Genomic DNA, 20,210 nt, shown 5'->3' on the forward strand with positions numbered 1-20,210 from the left:
AAGTTTAGGTTATATTTCGAGAATGGCAGCTCCCAACGAAAAACTAGTTAGGCCACTGGATTCTACGTGAAAATGCCTACTGGGTTCAATTTTCACCTTTTCGATAAGCTATAAGGTAACCGAGATATGAAGGGGATCCAAAAATACAACATTAATTTCGCCCTGTATTTCAGGAACTAAGAGGGCTAGGACAAATCTGTGTGTAGCAGCTATAGTTTCATAAAAAAGTAGCAAAAGTAGCAGTGATGTGAAAACCGCATCTTTGTATCTCTACACGTAAGCGAGATACCCCGTAACATACCCGTAACACACGAAAATGGGACGCCCTGTACAACTTAAACTTAATATTGTCTATTACTAGTTCACAGTTGAATATGCTACAACTTTCTTGACAGTGGTTTAAACATAACTAATTTTTTTGCGACGCTTGTAAAAAATTATTTCGTGTATATGTGTAAATTTTTTTTAATTATTAGTAAAATTAGTAGATATGTGTGATAATACTTCATATAAGTATGCCTTTTATTGACGAAGTACTATATCTACCATTACTTTTTAGGTAAAAAAATCAGCTGAAATCGTGTTCACGTTTTTCTTCGCCTGCATGATAACCATACAGATATTTATTTTCTCATGGACAGCCAATGAAATTAAAATACAGGTAAACAGCATAATAGCAGTAGCGAGTTTGTACACAAAATGTTCCCAAAAAATAGGAGAAATTTTTATTATTGCGTTTTTGACAAAAACATAATTCTACGGGACTAAAGCTTGACTTCCATGGGTCCGTTGTCGGAAGATACGATAATATTAATTTTATTGGCTGAATTTAAAGGCTTCGATTGGTTAACCGTTTCTAACCAATCGAAATTTTCATATTCAACCAATAAAATTAATACCGTATCGTCGAATAACAGATGAATGAAAATCAAGCTTAATTCAGCATGACAAAAATTGTTTTTGACATATCTCATGCGACAACTGTCATGCCGGCAAAAATGCTACTTCAATCAGAATTTAAATACGTTATGTATTAATCTCTTCATTTTTTTCTATTTGGTGAGGACACAATAGTTTAGTTGACAGTGTTAACCATAATTTTATAAAACTACACATTTCAGAGTTTAAATTTTGCCGATTATATCTTTCAATGTCCCTGGCAAGAAGCAAGCGTAAAGGTGCAGAAGACGTTTATGATAATGATAATGAGATCGCAAAAACCATTAGTGGTAACAATTGGCCCATTTGGTGCTATGACTACCAATACAGCTTTGATGGTAATATAAACAACAATATGCTGATATTTATTATAGTCTGATATTTTTCAACGGTTTTTGTTCCACAAAGATTTTTTTTCAAAAGTTTAAACCATACAATCGAAAAAGTAACGGCATCAGAGTTGGCTTCTAAATGACGATGGCGGATATTATAATATACGCAAGAGATTATATGGTTAATATCAACGATCATCATTTCTAAAACAACTTGACGCTGTTTTTTCCAATCATATGTCGGCGTCAAAAAGTGAAATTCCTCATTCCCTGACATGCTCAGTCAATCATGTATTGCCTTCAAACTACAGCGTACCTTTGCAGTAGTGTGAGGTTAGATTTTTTCTTATTTTATTATGAGGTAAAGGTTTTTTCTTATTTTCGTTTAAATAATATCAGTCTAGTTTCTTGGAAAATAAGTATAAATGTTATACAGGGTGGACCACTGAAAATTTACAATGGCTATAATTTTTAAACCAAAAAAGATGTAAAAAAAAAAAAAATACCGTTACTATAATATCGAGGGGGAATACATATGACGTATGTATTGAACCACCCCGACCTACCCCTTAGGAGGCACCCCTACTCACTTGAAAATCTTAAATGGGAACACCCTACTTGTGGTGCCTTTTTGGAAAGCCCATAAAAAATGCTAAACGATCATAAAGTTTTTAGGGTGAAATTGAAAAACTACCCCTTACACGAAAAATTAGGTGGACATTAATGAAAAAAGTGATTTTTTCAACATAAGTTACAAATTGGGACCCAGCTAAATGAGGCAAATGAGGTATTTTTCAAACCACCCCGACTTACCTCTAGGTGCCACCCCACTTCTAATCTCATGAATGCCGTTTTGAAACCATTGCCATTTTGAAACTAAAAATAAAAAATGTAGATAATAAAAAAGGCAATACAAAGATGTTTTACAAATCGTTCAGCCTAATTTTGCGATAACGCAAATTCTTCTTTATCATCTATTTTTTTACTTTCAACAAACAGGAATCTTAAAACGGCATATCTTTGCGTTTTTGCACTGTCTTCTATCGATTTTCAATCGTTGCAAATTTGGTGGTATTTTAAACCTTTATTTGATTCGCTTATTTGAAAGAAAAATGGTTTATACTGTGGAAGAAAGAATTCAAATAGTTTTTTATGGTGCTGAAGGCATGTGGTATTTGAGAACGGCCCGTGCTTTCAATGAGTGAGAAAATCCGGACAAAAACGTATGTCACGTTTCACGTTTATGTTAGAGATTTGATTCTAAAGTTTCAAGAAACTGGATCGGTTAAAAATAAAAAAGGACAGGGAAGTTATTGGTCAGGTATCGGTCAATCCAGAAGCATCAACACTCCAGTTGGCATCAATCACAGGTATACCTCGAACATCTGTCAGAAGATTATTGAAAATACACAAATTCCATCCCTACAAAATGAAGATTCTGCAGGAACTTGGCGAGGACGATCCAGGTAGAAGGATTCAATTCTGTGAACTAATGATGGAGGGAATTCGAAGGGAACCTTCACTCACTAAATATATTTGTTTTAGTGATGAGTGCTCATATTTTTTAAAACGGAAATGTGAATAAGCAGAACTGCAGATACTGGAGCGATGATAATCCGCAAATTGTTGTTGAAGGACACACCCAACATCCCCAAAAGCTCAATGTTTGGTGCGGAATACTATTATAGCGATAAAATTATAGGTCCATTTTTCAACGACGGAAATCTGACTGGTGATACTTATGTGGAAATGCTGAACAATTTGAGAGAGCCAGCCATTGTAAATGAGGTTAAAAATTAAAGAGATTTGGAAGGAAATTTATCTCTTAATGAAAACCTCATACGCTTTCAGCAAGATGGAGCCCCTCTATTATTATATTGTCACAAGGCGGTGGTTGGATAGATATTATCCAAGGCAATGGATTGGCAGAAGGGGTCCAATTGAGTGTCTGCCAAGAGACCACTCCTTTAGACTTTTTCTTGTGGGGTTACACTAAATCCATAGTCTACCAGGTTCGTTGCAAGAATTGCGACAGAGGATAACTGAAGCATGTCGAAATATTCCGAGAGAGATTTTCCAAAAAGTGAGAGAAGAATTTGAAAATCGTTTGTATTTTTGTATGGAACAAAACGGCTGTCATTTTGAGTAATTGTTAAAATAAATTATAATTTTAAATTTCTTTCAATTTGTCACACCTACATTTCTTATCACTACTTACCAGTAAGTGTCACAAGTGGGGTATTGCTATCTTGAGATTAGAAGTGAGGTGGTGGCACCTAGGGGTGGGTCGGGGTGGTTTGAAAAATACCTCATTTGCCTCATTTAGCTAGGTCCCAATTTGTAACTTATGCTGAAAAAATCATTTTTTTCATTAATGTCCACCTAATTTTTCGTGTAAGGGATAGTTTTTCAATTTCACCCTAAAAGCTTTATGGTCATCGTTTAGCATTTTTCATGGACTTTCCAAAAAGGCGCCACAAGTGGGGTGTTGCCATTTAAGATTTTCAAGTGAGTAGGGGTGCCCCCTAAGGGGTATGTCGGGGTGGTTCAAAAAATACGTCATCTGTATTCCCCCTCGATATTATAGAAACGGTTTTTTATATCTTTTTTGGTTTAAAAATTATAGCCATTGTAAGTTTTCAGTGGCCCATCCTATGTCTAATTCTACATAACATAATGCACTAAATAGACGTATAAACAATAAATACATTTATTGGCAAGTCTTTACAGAGAATGCCTAAGAGCTACGGTGTTTGGCAGCCATATGTGATCTGCCTAGTCATTTCAGTAAATAACGTATTATAATATAACACAACGTGCACATTAAGATATAATAAGTAATACATTCGCGGTTCGTGAAAATATGTTTATATCATGTATAAGAACTATTATTTATCAAAAAATTTAGAACAAACTAAAGTAAACGAAATTCTTAATATAATATAGTATGATCGAAAAAAAATGACGTTAGCGATGGCTATGAAATTAAGTTCGCCGTCATTTTATATGAAAAATTATATGGGGAATGTCATCGATCATTTCCAAGCCAACTGGACGCCGTCTTTTTACCATACGGTATTACTAAAATAATTAATTAAACAAAAATATAACATTAATTTTAACATGACTAATTGATTAAAAGCAGTTAATTATGTAAATAACTTATTTTAACATTATTCTCATACTTATTTTTATCATATCTCATACTTTATTGAACGTCAGCTTTTTCGTAGAGTACCTAATACAAGAAAATTGAAAAAATCAATAATTTTATTTCGATCATATTGTGCTTTTATAAACAGTATTAAAAATAAATGTCGTGGCCTCTTTATAATTAGAATACATTGTTTGCTTTCCTATTTAACTTATAAAGATAGATTTCATAGCTTGAAATCGGTTAACAACGTTTTCCGTCTTCCAATTCGTAATCTCCACCTCTTTCTATCTCCCCCTGCATCTACTTCCAAACCTCTGTACAAAAAAAATCTTTATCAATACCCCCTCTACGGGTCTTGCGTAGTCTTCCTCTTTTTCTTCTACCCTGAGGGTTCCAATTTAATATTTTCATTGGAATTCGATGTTCTACCATTCTTTGCACATGTCCATAGCATATTAATTGCTGAGTTCTAATGTCATGTCTTTCAGCTTTCTCTTTCAAGGGCCATACTAGTACTAGAGCTGTAGGTAATTATGCTTTTTACGATGGAATTTATTTGTTGTCTTGTCTTGTTCTTATCCCATAGCATTCCATTTAGCATTGAAACTGCTTTTCAGTCTTGCATGTTTCTTTCGAAATTGCCTCATCTAGTGTTTTACACCTTTGGATATTTTCATTCCGAGATAAGTAGGATAGGTTAAGATAGGAAGCAATGCTTCAACTTAGCCTTTTGTAATACTTATGGATTACAATAAAGACTATTTATTATTATTATTTCATTCCATTCTCTTCTCGCCTTCTTAATTGGCGGTAATAGGTGAATCCGGGTCTCAACAAGAGACCTAAGGTATTCACCCTAACACCTTTCGGAGTATGTGTGCTGTTCCCAGCAAAGCTATCTTCTGTACTTCGTTCGTTGATGGATGGCCAGGTATAAGTTTGATGAAATTACTATGACCTTTAGTAAGCATACCCAGTGCACCAACTACCACTGGGACTACTTTCGTCTTCGTGTTCCACATTCTGCTGATTTCAATTTCAAGATCTTTATACTTGCTGATCTTCTCTACTTCTTTCGCTGATATGTTGTTGTCGTCTGGAACAGACACGTCGATCAGGAGGCAGATACTGTTTTTCTTGTCATGGAATACTAGGTCCGGCCTGTTGGCTAATATTGTTCGGTCTGTGATAATTGGCACATCCCATAGGACTACAGTGTCGTTTATATTTAGAACTTTCTCGGGAACGTGTTCATAATACTTGTCCTGCACCTGTACACCTAACTCTCTGCATATAATCCAATGTATGTATGCTGCAACCTTGTTATGTCTATGGGTGTATTCTGTCGGAGCAAGCGTGGAGCATCCAGCTACCAGATGGCTGATATGTTCTTCCGCTCTATTGCACATTCTACATTTGCTGTCTATAGATTGTTTTAGGATGTTTTTCTGATAATATCTGGTCTTAAGTGCTTGATCCTGAGTGGCGATGATGAGACTCTCTGTTTCTCCTTTAAGTCCTGAACTTCTTAACCATAATGTACTTCCTTCCCGATCGACTGTCGGTTTATGTAGATTTCGGTAGAATTGTCCATGCAAACGCTTTTGTTCTAAACTCTCTATTTTTTTTTTTTTTTTTTAATATTAAATTTTCTCAATATTTTGTGTAGTTGTTTCTTGTTTAGAGAATTTGACTAGGATATTGATAGCTTCTTTTTGAATAGAGTATTTCGCCTTCTTTTCATCGTGGGTTGCTATTGCCTTGCAATATTTATCTCTGTTAAGAGCGATATAGTTGCTCAGACTTGTGATAGCAGAGTTGAAAGCCGACTCAATTTCTATTAACCCTCGTCCACCATTTCGTAGTTTAATATACAGCCTATGCACATCGGCCTTTGGGCGATGTAAGCCACTTATAGTGAGAAGCTTCCTAGTTTTACAATCCACTTTTCCAAGCTCGCTTCTTGGCCAATCAACAATACCAAAACTATAGGTCATGAGCGGAACAGCTAATGCTAAGCGCGTTATTTTATTCGTTGCAAGTTTAATTTGCAATTCCACATCTTCCTACTCGCTGGTAGTATTCTTTTGATTTTTATCTCTCATTTTATTGTTATCTATCCCGTCCATTTCTTCAACCCCTAGGTACTTGTAAGACTCACCAATATCTAGATTTCTGATCGATGTTTTTTCGTCTAATTTTACATTATCTATCTTAATTAGCTTGCCACCTTTATATATTGCCGTAGCACACTTATCAAGTCCGAACGCCATTCTAATGTCATCACTGAATTCCTTGACTGTTGAGAGTGCTAGTCGTAATTGGCTTTCATCTTTTGTGAACAACTTCAGGTCGTCCATGTAAAATAGGTGACTTATTTCGGTACTATCGTCTAGCTTAAAACTGGCTGGAATCAATGCCATGCAGAATAGCAGTGGGGAGAGGGAGTCTCCCTGGAATATCCCTCTTTTGATTTTAATGGCCTCTGTTTGAATATGGCCTTCTTCATAGAATAATAGAATCTCGGTTTTCCAAGTTTGCATCGATTTATTAATGAATTGGGATATGATTGGATCAATGCCACATAGCTGCATCATGATTGATATCCAAGAATGTGGTACACTGTCGAATGCTTTCTTATAATCTATCCATACCAGGCCCAGTCCACGCATTCGTTTTTTCGCAGTAGATACCACCATTTTACTCAGTAACAATTGGTCCTTGCAACCTCTCGAAGCTCTTCGACATCCTTTCTGTTCATCTGGAAGAATTTTATGTGCAATTAAATGGGAGTATATGCGGTTCGTAATGGCTGCTGTCAATACTTTGAATATAGTAGGTAGGCAGGTTATCAGCCGATAATTTTTCGGATCTTTGGTGTCTTTTCCTTTAGAGAGTAAGAATGTATTACCGGTGGTAAGCCATTGTGGTGCATTATTAGGATTCTTGATAGTTTCGTTAATAGCATTTGTTAGGTCTGCATGCAGCGAGGTAAACTGCTTTAGCCAAACATTTTGTAGTTTGTCCATCCAGGTGTTTCCCAGTTATTTAATTTTAAATTTTTTTTTTTATTTGAAATTTTAACATGAGGTTCATAACAATAATTTGACTTGATATTTTGGTATTTCTCTCTTTCTGCTCTTATCCATAATGCGTTTTCATTATGTATCACCTCGTTCTCTAGAATTCCTCGCCAAAACTCTTCAATTTGTTGTTGGGTACGCGGATGTTTAATTACATTGTTTTCATTGTTTAGTTGTCGGTAGAATTTCTTTGTATCTTCGTCGTTTTTTAAATAACAAATATTGTAATATTTGAGGGGCGTTTTCACCCTCTTGGAATTTGAGATTCGAGAAACCCCTCCTTATCGAACCTCTACACCCCACAGTCAATCCGTTTGCTAAAAATCAGCTTTAAACGTCAAGCAGTTTAAGCAGAATCGTGATTACTCAATAGTCATATTTTATGAAACACCCTGTATAACTTTATAAAAAATCTTAAAATATGTAAAACAACAAAATAAAATATTCGTGTTTAAGAGTTTTTCCGAAAAACTCACTGGTTTTTAAATATAAAATACTTTAATATTTGAGGGATAGTTTCACCCCCTTAGAATTCGAGTTTCGAAAAATTCCTTCTTATCGAACTTCTACACCCTAAAGTCAATCCGTTTTCCAAAAATCAGCTTTTTACGTCAAGCGCTTTAAGCAGGGTCGTGATTAATCAATGACCAGATTTTTCGAAACACCATGTATACATTTTTAAAAAATCTTAAAATATGTAAAGAAACAAAATAAAATATACGTGTTTAAGCGTTTTTTCGGAGACTTGACCGTTTTTTAAATAAAACATATTGTAATATTTGAGGGGTGGTTTCACCCTCTTGGAACTGGAATTTCGAAAAATCCCTTCTTATCGAACCTCTACATCCTAGAATCAACCTGTATGCCAAAATTGAGCTTCTTACGTTAAGGGGTTTGAGCAGGATCGTGATTAATTAGTATGTCAGTCACTTAAGGATTTTATATATTTAGTATAGATTATTATTAGGCTTCTCGATGGATACAACTGACTAACGTAAGATGTTACTAGGATATATTCTATTAATTTTAATTGTTTTTTTAGACGATGATCGTAAACGCGTAAGTTTTATAAATAAATCCATGAAGCTTTATAAATAAACCCGTTCTAATAATGATATTAATATTCTTTGGATGTGCTAGAAGATACCAGTTACTCATTAAACATTTGCTTCAATAAAATCGTTTTTAACGTAAAACAGTGTTTAATACTCACTTGCAATTTTTATTTTACATGGTTGGTAATAAAGTTGCTCTATTCTCCATGTTCATTTTTGTTTTGTTTATTCTTATTTTCAATTTCTATGTTGTCCTCCTCCGTATTGTTAGTATACAGGGTTATTCACCTCAATCAACACGGAGTACTGTAGCCAAATTATTAGACTTTTAAAAATTTTGATTGATGGGATTGTTGGAGAACTACTAAAGCTACAATTTAAAATGATTTTCAAAAGGTATAGAGTGTACCAAATAAATAAAAAATATCAAAGTTGAATTTTTTTAATAGAATATCCTTATGTTATTACGTTTTTAGTTTCTAGGATTAAAATAAAGGTAAAGGCATTTGATTGAGGTTTACTTCACTTAAATCTCACCCTTTTTGAAATATTTACGATTTTGTATAACGCAGTAACAATTTTAATGTTTAATTTTTCTAGGCGTAGGTATATAAGTTTTTAAAACCAAATATTGTACTGAAGTTTTTCTATTTACTATATTTTGTGTTGCAATAATAAAACTTATACTACCTTATACAGAGTGTCTAAAAATTATATTAAATAATTACTAGGTTTAAACCGCAATAACTTGATTAATTTAAATGGAACACCCTATACATTTTACATGAATCAGATGCACAATTTAATTGTCTATCAAATTGTATTATGCCATTTTTTACCTATCTCTTCAAGTTTTCGTAGAAAATGCATTTCCTTATATTTTAGATTTTTTATAAAGCAACTAATGTTTAAAATGCTAAAAACGATAATATTGCTAACCTATTTAAATAAAGATGAGAAATGAAAAGAGTTTACCAATTAAATTTACCACCATTATTTCCGCCCAAATATTACTCAATTACATACTTAATTGTGTCAGTTAATAAATTGTTCTAAATAAATGTGGATTTGAATCAGAAATCAATATAAGTTATGAATATGAACGTCTCTGTTGTTATAAATAGGCATTCGCCAAAAAATTAAAAAAAAATTGTAAGTTATTACTTTTTACCAGACTGTCTAAAATACATACAAAATTCAGTTTTTTTAGTATTTGGTGCAATTATTAACCAACGCAAACAGTTAATTAATGTAGTTCGAAACCTGGGATCATATAAATTGGCCCTCTTGTACAAATATTTACACTTTTTTTTTAAATTTTTTAATGAAATAAGCGAACTATATCGACAATATTAGTATCTGGTACTATTTAAAAATTGTTACATCTTTAAAATGTCAATATTCCATGGGGATCTTCATAAATGAGATGAAATTACATTCATTCTTGAAATTGCAAGAAAATGCATTTTCTATGAAAACTTGAAGAGATAAGTAAAAAATGGTATAAATCAATGTGATAGGTAATTAATTGTGCACGTTATTCTCGTAAAATATACAGGGTGTTTCGTTAAAATTTAAAAAATATAAACTAAAGCTATTAATTATTTAAAATTCATTGATATTTTTTTAAGATGAAAAAAAAATTACGAATATACGAATCAATAGGTTATAGTAGTGTTTAACGACGCTCGCCCAATATCCGGCTCAAACAATTTTGTTTTCATTTTGTGCATCTTCACTCATAATATCAACTATTATCTATAATTTTATATTTTGGTTTGGCAAGGTCATGACATTCAATGTTAAGTTTCCATTAAAGTTATCCCAGATAACGATTAAAGAGTTAAAACACTTTACGCTGGAAAGGAACGTAGAACGTATGAAAGTAAAATATTTATTGGGATTTCGAACCTATAAATTTAACTTTAGATCACAATCCTTGACATAACCCTATGATCCTAAAACGGTACGTGTTCACTATAAGTTTAAATACCTAATTAAACCAACCTAGAACGGTAGTAAAAGAAAATTTATTTACGTACATCACCCTCCGATTGATTCTCTCCCGATCTTCGACATCCGGTTCCCAAAAACCGAACCGACAAAAACCAAACCTAATTATAAATCGCACCTTTGAAAAATGACCCCTCGATCCAATCATCTTATTCTTTGGAACCGCAATCTCCGATCTAAGTAGACCGTAAAGGTGTGAAAATAAAACCCCGCAGTGTGGCTACTGGCACCTACCGTTTCATTTCCATCCTAAAACTATGAACCAAGCCGTCACGACCATCGTTATCGTTTAGGAATCGATTCAAAGAGCTTTTAATTATTTTATAGGCCTCATCTTTCCTACAATAAGGGGCAGATTAACATAACAATCGAGCTGAAAGATCTAGAATCGACCTATTTAACGTTAAACAATGAGCCTTTTCATGCTTAATCATCCCAGTTAGTTAATTGGGATTTCAGGTCCGATCGTTAGCTCTTTTGTCGTTTTTGGCGATCTGACAGATTGCCAAAAATATTGTTTTTTTTTCGGTTTTCGGAAACGTTTTCTAATATTGATCTAGGTCTCGATATGGGTATGACCTGGAGCGAAAAAGCCTGGGTGGTACGACGCCTTTTAAATTCAAATTTCTCCGGAGATTGTATCAGCTTTTTAATTACATTGGGTAAGGGTGTATTATGAGAACAGCTCTCGATGATTATAGACGGTACAGTTAGACCTAGTTATTATTGATAGTATATCTCGGATTGAGTCGATTGTGTTTTTATCTTGATATGTTAACGAAAATAGGTATGTGTTGGTGCATATTCTTAAAACACTTTTTTTTCTTCTGTTTTTTAATATAGATTATGTTATGTAGAGTTTTTTGAAAAATTATGAAGCGACAACTAGACAGGGTGGTTATTTCTAGGGGTAGAAAAAAATTGAAAACATAATTTCTTGATAATATGGCAACATAGGTAGTAGATTAAATTTACAAGGAAGAAAACCAAGAAAAATTCTCAAAATTTAAGCAAAAAATATTTTTTTTGGATTTTTCAAAGTATAATAACTCTGTTATATTTGAATTACTTCAAAAAACGCCAAAGAGAAAATATGTTTCTATTATTGAGATCTACCAGCCCTGAAAATATTTATACTTACTTAAGACTCGCCCTGTATATTACTAAAATCTACAGATGCCTGAGCAATAGTAGAGAGGCCCTCATTTTACGCGGGTGTTACGTTCCTAGAACACATACTTTTATATCATAAATAATACAGGGTGAGTCTTAAGAGAAAATATTTTTGAGGTTGCGATATTATATATTTATATTATATATTTCGATGCCACAACCACGTATACAGTGTGAGTTTCCTACGATGTTCTCTATGGGTATCTCGGAAACTACTGGAGATACAGAGTCAGTTAAATGGGGAAAGAATTGCAGTTTTGTGTGATTTTTTAAAAAGTTCATGGCTTACTAGATATTTCGAAAAAATCAAATTTTGGCTATTTTAAAAATTGTCCCTAATTCCATTATCATCTACTTTAGACAAAAAGTTTTCATAATAGATAAAAGTTGTAGATAATCACATTCCTAATGAGTTTGTGTTCTCCGATTTTTTCTAAAGTCTGTGATTTTTTGACATATGACACAAATATTTTTTTAAAATGGAAACCATTTATTATTTCTCAATTAAAATGAATTGGAACCAATAGACCGATATGATGGCCTCCCTGGTTCCCGGATTTGTCAGTTCTCGATTTCTCATTTTGGGAATTTTTGAAATATGAAATATATCGTGGCAACTACAACAATGTGGAACACCTGGAAAATACTTTAATAATGCAAGCTTTTAGATATTTGCAAATCCATCCCGTTATAATAAATTCCGTTATATAAAAAAATATATTCAGAAGTTCAGTGGCAACAGTTCAAAAGTAAAATATATCAATCCCAAACAAAATTTTAATATGTGTATGACAATTTTTTTTTAAATATTGGCGGAAATAGTAAAAATAAATATAGAGTGATATGTATTTTTGAGAAGCTCATAACAAGACGGATCATATGATTTATAAATATATAGAATGTTCCATATGAAAAAACATAACTTTAGTTCATTTTTTCAAAAATATTTTTTTATAGTGAAACAAACTACGCCACTGTATTCTACCTAAAAAGTTATACAAGAATCAGTTTTCGTCTTCTATTACAAAATTTTACAAAATTTTCAAAAAGACCCTGTAGCTCAGCAACGAAGGGGGCTATGAAAATTTCGTTTACAGCATCATTCGTTTGACAAAAAAGTGGAACAGGCTTGTGCAAAAAGATACCTTATGATTTCAACCAAAATAGGAGACCCTCTACGTAAACTTACTTACACCAAAACGTAAACTTATATTGTTATTTTCGTATTCAAATGCTCGTCAACATTTGGTTGGACCGTTTGGCCTCTTAGACGCCATTAGTCCCAGTGTTGAGAAATGGTGGTCATTTAAATCTGGCTGTATTATCTACGAATCAGCTGCTGCCATTTCGAAGCTACAGGTAAAGCTGAGTTATTTTCCTTTTAGATTCGATATTATTAGTGAATATTTTTAGGGTAGAGTTACGGATGTCCCAACTTGTATTTGTATTTGGCTGGCACGTTGGCGTCCCTTTGCTTTTGTCCTCCAGAATGTCATTTGGAAGAAAGGACAGATTGTTTATTATTTATTGAGCCCTCGGAAGTATTTCGAGGTAGGTTCATTTTGTTTATTAGACGGTGTTTGATTTTAAACAAGAGTTTCGTGTTCTTAGGGTCTTACGGACGGACATTGTCTTACGGACAAGTGTCCAAGGTATGGACTATTTTTCAAGGTCCTAGTAGTGTTCTCTTGTGCCACTATCTTATGGACGGATGTCCCATGGACAAGTGTCCCCAGTAGGATTGATTTGTCTTACACATAGAGTGCCCCAGCGTGGATGTGGCTTGAGCCCCGTGCTGCTTCACCCCCATTTCTAAGCCTGGATCGCCGACAGACAGTACAGAGATGCTAGACCTCTCGCGCTGCTACTGTTTGAAGCAGGGTTACATAAAAGAACAGCTAAGTGTATATTTAAGTTCTAGTTTTGCATTTAACATCTAAAATGTTTTCAGTCTTAAACAGTAACGTACATTTTAAACAATAGCGTACAGACTATATTTAGTGGTTAGATTATTAAGGATATTTATGTCGATGCAGTAGTAAAAGTGTGATTTAGATTTTAGATTTCATAATATCACGCATTGTAATAGTATTACTTTCTATAGACATTATTATTACGCTATACTAACAGATGAATAACGAGATAGATTCTAGAATCTACAGGTTGCAACACATCTGATTTAACACCGTATAAATTTAACAATTTAAATAAAGTAATGCTACTTTTCCTATATTTTCTATAACGTTACACGCATTGTATTTTCTTTATAGTCTTTTCATAGAACGTATTTAATATTATTTACATATATAGTTTTACTCAACAAGTAACCACTATAATAATTATATTAATTGTACAATGCTATTTACCATCAGAATTCATCACGAATAAATATAGTCATTAGTTTTAAGTATTATACAACTGTGTTTTCTTTCTTTGTACATGCCTGGCGCCCAATATCTATATATCTTTTGTTTATTATTATTGATTAATTTTCTCTCTAGTGAAATACCTTATCCACGACTGCTCTCCGATGAAAAGCTGCCGTTCGCAGTGGTAGTTGTTTAAAAAACGCTACAACCCTGTAGCTCAGCAACGAAAGGGACTATGAAAATTTTGTTTACAGCATCTTTCGTTTGACAAAAAAGTGGAACAGGCTTGTGCAAAAAGATACCTTATGATTTCAACCAAAATAGGAGACCCTCTACGTAAACTTACTTACACCAAAACGTAAACTTATATTGTTATTTTCGTATTCAAAATGCTCGTCAACATTTATTTTATCAATAAATGAAATAATGTAATCGATTACGAGATGGTTGTTTGTATGGTCGCGAACACCTATCAATAAACTCCCCCGGTTTATCGCCGATCGACAAAATTCCATTTTTTAAACAAATCCCGGGAACAAACACAGCTGCGCACCATGAATACGCTTATTGTTACCGAAAACATCATCGAATATGTGCTTATTATTGAAATATTTCAATATAGCCACGTTCCTTTTATATAATGTGTAATAATGCGGGAAAATCAGTGCATTAATACCGGTTTATATTAGAGATTTTTTTCGTTGTCAGGCTTTAAGATGTTTTTGGCTATCAAAGAATCTTCACAGCTTCCGTAAAGCGTGAAGAGTATAACAAAATTATATATTTTTGGGGATACTGGAAAGTCGTTTAAGATATGGAATTTATGTAGGTATCGTTTTTAGGTCAGGTGTCAATCTTAAAAAATCCCGTAGTTAAAATGGCGACAGTATTATTCTATAATAGGTACTCATAACAGATTTTGGATGAATTTACAAATTGATAAAGTAAATAGGAATGAAAATCCCTGGAAACCCGATTTCAATATGTACGTATACAGAGTGTTCCTTAATGACATGTTAATATTTAAGGGGGTTAGTCTTGGACCAATTTTGAGAAAAAAACTTCATATAAATGTATGTCCCAAACATCTTAACTTTTCAGATACAGGGTGGTAAAATTTTTTAATTTATTTTACAAAATATCTCCGATGTTATATTTTGATACACGTCTTGCATGCATCAAAATGCATATTTTGATATACAAAAAAAAATGATTTTAATGATTTGACTCTGAAGTAAACTGACTTCAATTTTTTTAAGCAATTAATATTAATATCCACCGGACGAAAAAAATAACAGAAAAAAATTGTTTAGAAATGAATGGAGATTTTGAAAATAATGTTTATTCTAAGAGAAGTCAGTGAGGTAAATATTTTCTTTCAAAAATATTCAATTTTAAAATCCGTATGGATGCCAGTAGTAGAAATCTTAGAGGTAGAAATAATAAAATTGTTTGTGCATCAAAATTTTTATTGAGTCAGTGGTGTACCACGTCTTCTCAAAAAAATATTTAATATAAAATCCGTATGGACGGCCACTGGTCGAAATAAATAAAATTCTTTTTAAACCAAAAATGGTATTTTGATGCATAGAAGACGTGTATCAAGTTTCATAAATTTGTTATAAAATCAGAGTTATTATAAAAAATATTTTTTAGAATGCAAATTCTTGTATTACGTCAGATATTAAGATGTTTAAGACATACATTCATATGAAGTTCTTCTCTTAGAATAGGTCCAAGAATCAATTCCTTTATAAATATTATATGTATCATTAAGGAACAAATTCTTGTATAGGTGTATATGCACTTGTATTTATACAATATCAGAAAATATTTTTTTTTTTTTTGAATTTTAAATTTATTTCCTTTGTGTGTATTTTATTAATTTTCGACAGCAACAAAACCCTTCATCAACAGCAATACAACTGAACGAAGCGGTAGTATTTGCTTTGAGATTTTTGTCTTCATTTTATTGTTATCTATCCCGTCCATTTCTTCAACCCCTAGGTACTTGTAAGACTCACCAATATCCTAGATTTCTGATCGTATGTTTTTTCGGCTCTTTACTTTTACATTATCTTCTTAAGTTAGGCTTGCCACCTTTATATATTGCCGTAGCACACTTATCAAGTCCGAACGCCATTCTGATGTCATCACTGAATTCCTTGACTGTTGAGAGTGCTAGTCGTAATTGGCTTTCATCTTTTGTGAACAACTTCAGGTCGTCCATGTAAAATAGGTGACTTATTTCGGTACTATTTTGTCTAGCTTAAAAAACCTATATTTTGACCTATATTTAACATGTTGGTAAGCGGAATCAATGCCATGCAGAATAGCAGTGGGGAGAGGGAGTCTCCCTGGAATATCCCTCTTTTGATTTTAATGGGCTCTGTTCTTGAAATGCCTTTTATAGAATTAATACTATCTCGGTTTTCCAGTTTGCATTTCGATTATTAATTTGAATTGGGATATGATTTGGACAATGCCACGATAGCTGCCATCATGCGTGATATCCGCGAATGAATTAGGTACCCACTGATTCCCATCGAATGCTTTCTTATAATCTATCCATGCCAGGCCCAGTCCAAGCGCAGTGTTCGTTTGCTTTTCGCAGTACGATACCACCATTTACTGCAGTACACTTGGTCTTGCAACCTCTCAGAAGTCTTCGCAGTCCTTTCTGTCATCTGGAAGAATTTTGATGTGCAATTAACATGGGAGTTTATGCGGTTCGTAATGATGCTGCTGCTCTAATACTTGAATATAGTAGGTAGGCAGGTTATCGGCCGATAATTTTTCGGATCTTTGGTGTCTTTTCCTTTAGAGATAAGAATGTATTACCGGTGGTAAGCCATTGTCGTGCATTATTAGGATTCTTGATAGTTTCGTTAATAGCATTTGTTAGGTCCTGCATGCAGCGAGGTAATACTGCTTTTAGCCAAACATTTTTGTGATTGTCTGGTCCTACGGTGCTTTCCAGTTGAGGTGCTTTCAGTTATTTTAATTTTTTATATGACTGATTGCCTATTTCTTCCGTAGTGAAGTCCTGCCAAGAATCTGACTTGACATGTTGGTATTTCTCTCTTTCTGCTCTTATCCATAATGCGTTTTCATTATGTATCACCTCGTTCTCTAGAATTCCTCGCCAAAACTCTTCAATTTGTTGTTGAGGTAGGCGGATGTTTAATTACATTGTTTTCATTGTTTAGTTGTCGGTAGAATTTCTTCGTATCTTCGTTAAACATTTTGTTGTGGTGGTAATGATTACTCCTTTTCGTATACCTCCTAAGCCGTTGTGCTTTGGCCTGAAGCTTCATCTTTATGGTTTGTTCTATCTCTGTAATGCATTTGTCCTTTCGGTACTTTTGTATTAGCATATCAACTTTCTTTTGTACTTGAGCTGTCGTAACTCCCTTTTTGTATTCAACAATGATAGATATTTCCTGTCTCAGTTCTTCAATAGTTTTCTTTATCCTCATCTTCCAGGCCGGTTCCTTTGACTTGTGCTTTGCTTTAGGCTCACATCTTTCTTTTATTTCACCAGCTATAACACTCGCGATGCAGCATAATAATGTTATTAATATCGGTAAGATTTAATTGTTGGTCACCTTTTAACATCTTAATAGCATTATTGGTTGCATAATATTCTTGTTTGTCTTACCCTCTGTGTAATTTATCTTCATTTATTCGTTTTCGCTTTGGTCTTTCAATTACGCCGATTTAATCGGTGTAAAGATTGTTTGGGAATATGTTTGCCTCCTAAACCAATTACGTCTTCATCTTGTTAGTATTTATTTTTCCATGGTTGTTTGGCATCTCTCTGTAGGACAGGGTTGTGTTTGCGGTTGTGACTCTGTCTCAATTATTTCTTCTAGTTGGGTTGTTCTACTTAATTGACCATCGACATCATCTTTTAATTGCTGAAGCTCAATATCTGTAAGTTTCTTCCCTTTTTCGATATATCTTCTTTGGTTTGCGAGCGATTTTGCTTAAGTTCTAATGGGGAAAATATCCGGGTTTTTTTCCCTCCATACCGTATAGGTACCTTTAGTAACACCTCCATCAATTTTGTAAGCTAACCACAATCGCTCCGATAAATTGTTTTTCTCAATAACTATGCGATGTAACGTTTTTTTTTATTTAAAACAACATTCTGACGCATCATTGCCAGATAGGCCAACTTGAGACTGAGTCTGGGTTTGGGTACTATCAGGCTGCGCTGGAGTTCTTACTGGTGTATGCGATGTATCTTGTCCATGTCCGTTGCCATTGTCGTTTGCAGGTAAATCATCACGACGACGGTTCCGACCCGGGTCTTGCTGCCCCGGCACGCCTCTGGTTTTCGTATTTTTCTTTGTACGTAAAGCTGTTTCCTAAACATCCATATACTACCCGGCCCCACTGTCTTACTATTCGCGTATTCCCCGCCTAACGCTCATTGTCGCTCCCCCCCCCCCCGCTACCATTAAAACACCATATAGGGGAATGCATTTTAGAGCTACTGCCAGCGGGCCTCCGATTGCCCAAATTTAGCCGCCCCTAACATGGAGACAGACGCTATCGGGTAGCTGTTCCTTTGGATACAAACGCTAACTGTCGGCATAATCACAAATGGTATACCGACCCCCTTTTAGACTTTTGATTCTCATCAAGCAGGGACTACTACTGGTTTTTGTCCACCCCGAGTATTTTATTTCCCCGGTACCCTCCATATCTGGCGAGCGTTTCCCAATTCGCACAGGGAGGCGTCCGATAGGAGATCCAGCAACACCCACGGACTATTTATTATTATTATTAATTATATTTCTACTCTCTCTTAATACCGCCTGCTCCATAGATAGAGATATAGATAGATATTTCATCCTGTTGTTAAAATCTAGTATCTTTCTTCTTAAAGAGTCGCTCTCTCGCTCTTCCTCACGCGAGGAAGTGTCATGAAGATTCTTGACTAGTGGTTTTTCTACGTGCTTATGTTAATCATCTCAAAATTTTAGAGTTAAAACTTTGCTCGGAAGAATACCTCATTTCAACTCTTTTTTCCCCAGCCACAATGTAGGCCTCACAATCTTTTCCGCTCGCAGGAAAATTTCGCCACACACGGGTGTGGTTCAGAATAATGTGGTGGTGATTTACACAACAGATACTCTCTCAATAATAAATACTATGAACAAAGTTAATTCGCGAAACGTTCACCTATTTCTCCTTTAACGACCAACCCTCCCTGATTAAGATTACCAATTAACATTGTAATTGGATACCTAACATTATTTTGTTTTCTCTTTTAGATTATGAAAGCTGCTTATTCTTATGCAACAGTAATGGTGAAAGGCTACCAAGCAGATTAACTTTCCTGAATATTATTATAGTGTTTTTGTAGACACACCTTATTAGATAAGCGCACTAGATAGATATATGCAATTCTTACACAAGCAGGGGGTGTTTTTGCACCCAGCAGGGTGATTTATACTATTTATGTCTACTTGAAAAACCTTTAACATTGAATGCATAATTAAAGCAGCTAACAACACGCTTCGAAATGAAAAAAAAATTGAAAAGCTAATCAGATGTTTATCGAAAATTAAATTAATTAAGAGAAAATATTATACCAGTATCCTTTCTAAAACTAATTAAAAATAGACAACATCAATATTTTACAGCACCTAGGAAACACCCAGTAAAATACTGTTATACATAATTTATTTTGGAAAACTAAATCATAGGTTTCAGAAGGGTTGGGCAACCTAAAGGGTATGTGTGGGAAAAAGTTGGGCATGAAACTTCGTAGTTATGAAGAAAAAAGGCTAATAATTATATCCTACATCATATTTTTTGCATCAATTTGGAGCATTTCGTATTAGCTTATTTAAAATGTGATTTTTGATTAAGCAGTTCTTAATTACATCAAGGTCTTTATTGGATTTTGGAGTCAAGGAACAAGGAAATGGGACTAAAAATTTCAAAAAATATAATATTTTAACCTTGGCCAAAAATTTTTCCTTTGTGTTTTTTTTGCATCTAAGTGTATATAGATATTTATAAAAAAAATATATATTTATATAAAAAGAAGGAACAATTAATCATCCTAGCCC

The 20,210-nt window shown here is 33.9% G+C and overlaps 1 protein-coding gene across 1 annotated transcript; it reads left to right on the forward strand.

Moving 5' to 3' along the window:
* Positions 1 to 972: 972 nt before the first annotated feature.
* Positions 973 to 19,545, forward strand: LOC115885289. The gene is made up of 3 exons (XM_030904148.1): positions 973 to 1,059; positions 1,122 to 1,277; positions 19,407 to 19,545. Exons 1-3 carry the CDS (start codon positions 973 to 975, stop codon positions 19,464 to 19,466), a joined length of 303 nt encoding a protein of 100 aa, XP_030760008.1. The 3' UTR covers positions 19,467 to 19,545.
* The last annotated feature ends 665 nt before the right edge of the window (positions 19,546 to 20,210 follow it).

Source organism: Sitophilus oryzae, unplaced genomic scaffold (genome assembly GCF_002938485.1).
Source record: "Sitophilus oryzae breed Bouriz unplaced genomic scaffold, Soryzae_2.0 scaffold_379_pilon_pilon, whole genome shotgun sequence".
Lineage (NCBI taxonomy): Eukaryota > Metazoa > Arthropoda > Insecta > Coleoptera > Curculionidae > Sitophilus > Sitophilus oryzae.

Bases quoted from the DNA above. Each gene is read 5' to 3' on its own strand.
- LOC115885289 (XM_030904148.1), top strand. From the start codon at position 973: ATGCGACAACTGTCATGCCGGCAAAAATGCTACTTCAATCAGAATTTA. The intron at 1,060-1,121 runs GTGAGGACACAA...TACACATTTCAG, and splicing joins TCTTCATTTTTTTCTATTTG to AGTTTAAATTTTGCCGATTA. The intron at 1,278-19,406 runs GTAATATAAACA...TTTCTCTTTTAG, and splicing joins CTACCAATACAGCTTTGATG to ATTATGAAAGCTGCTTATTC.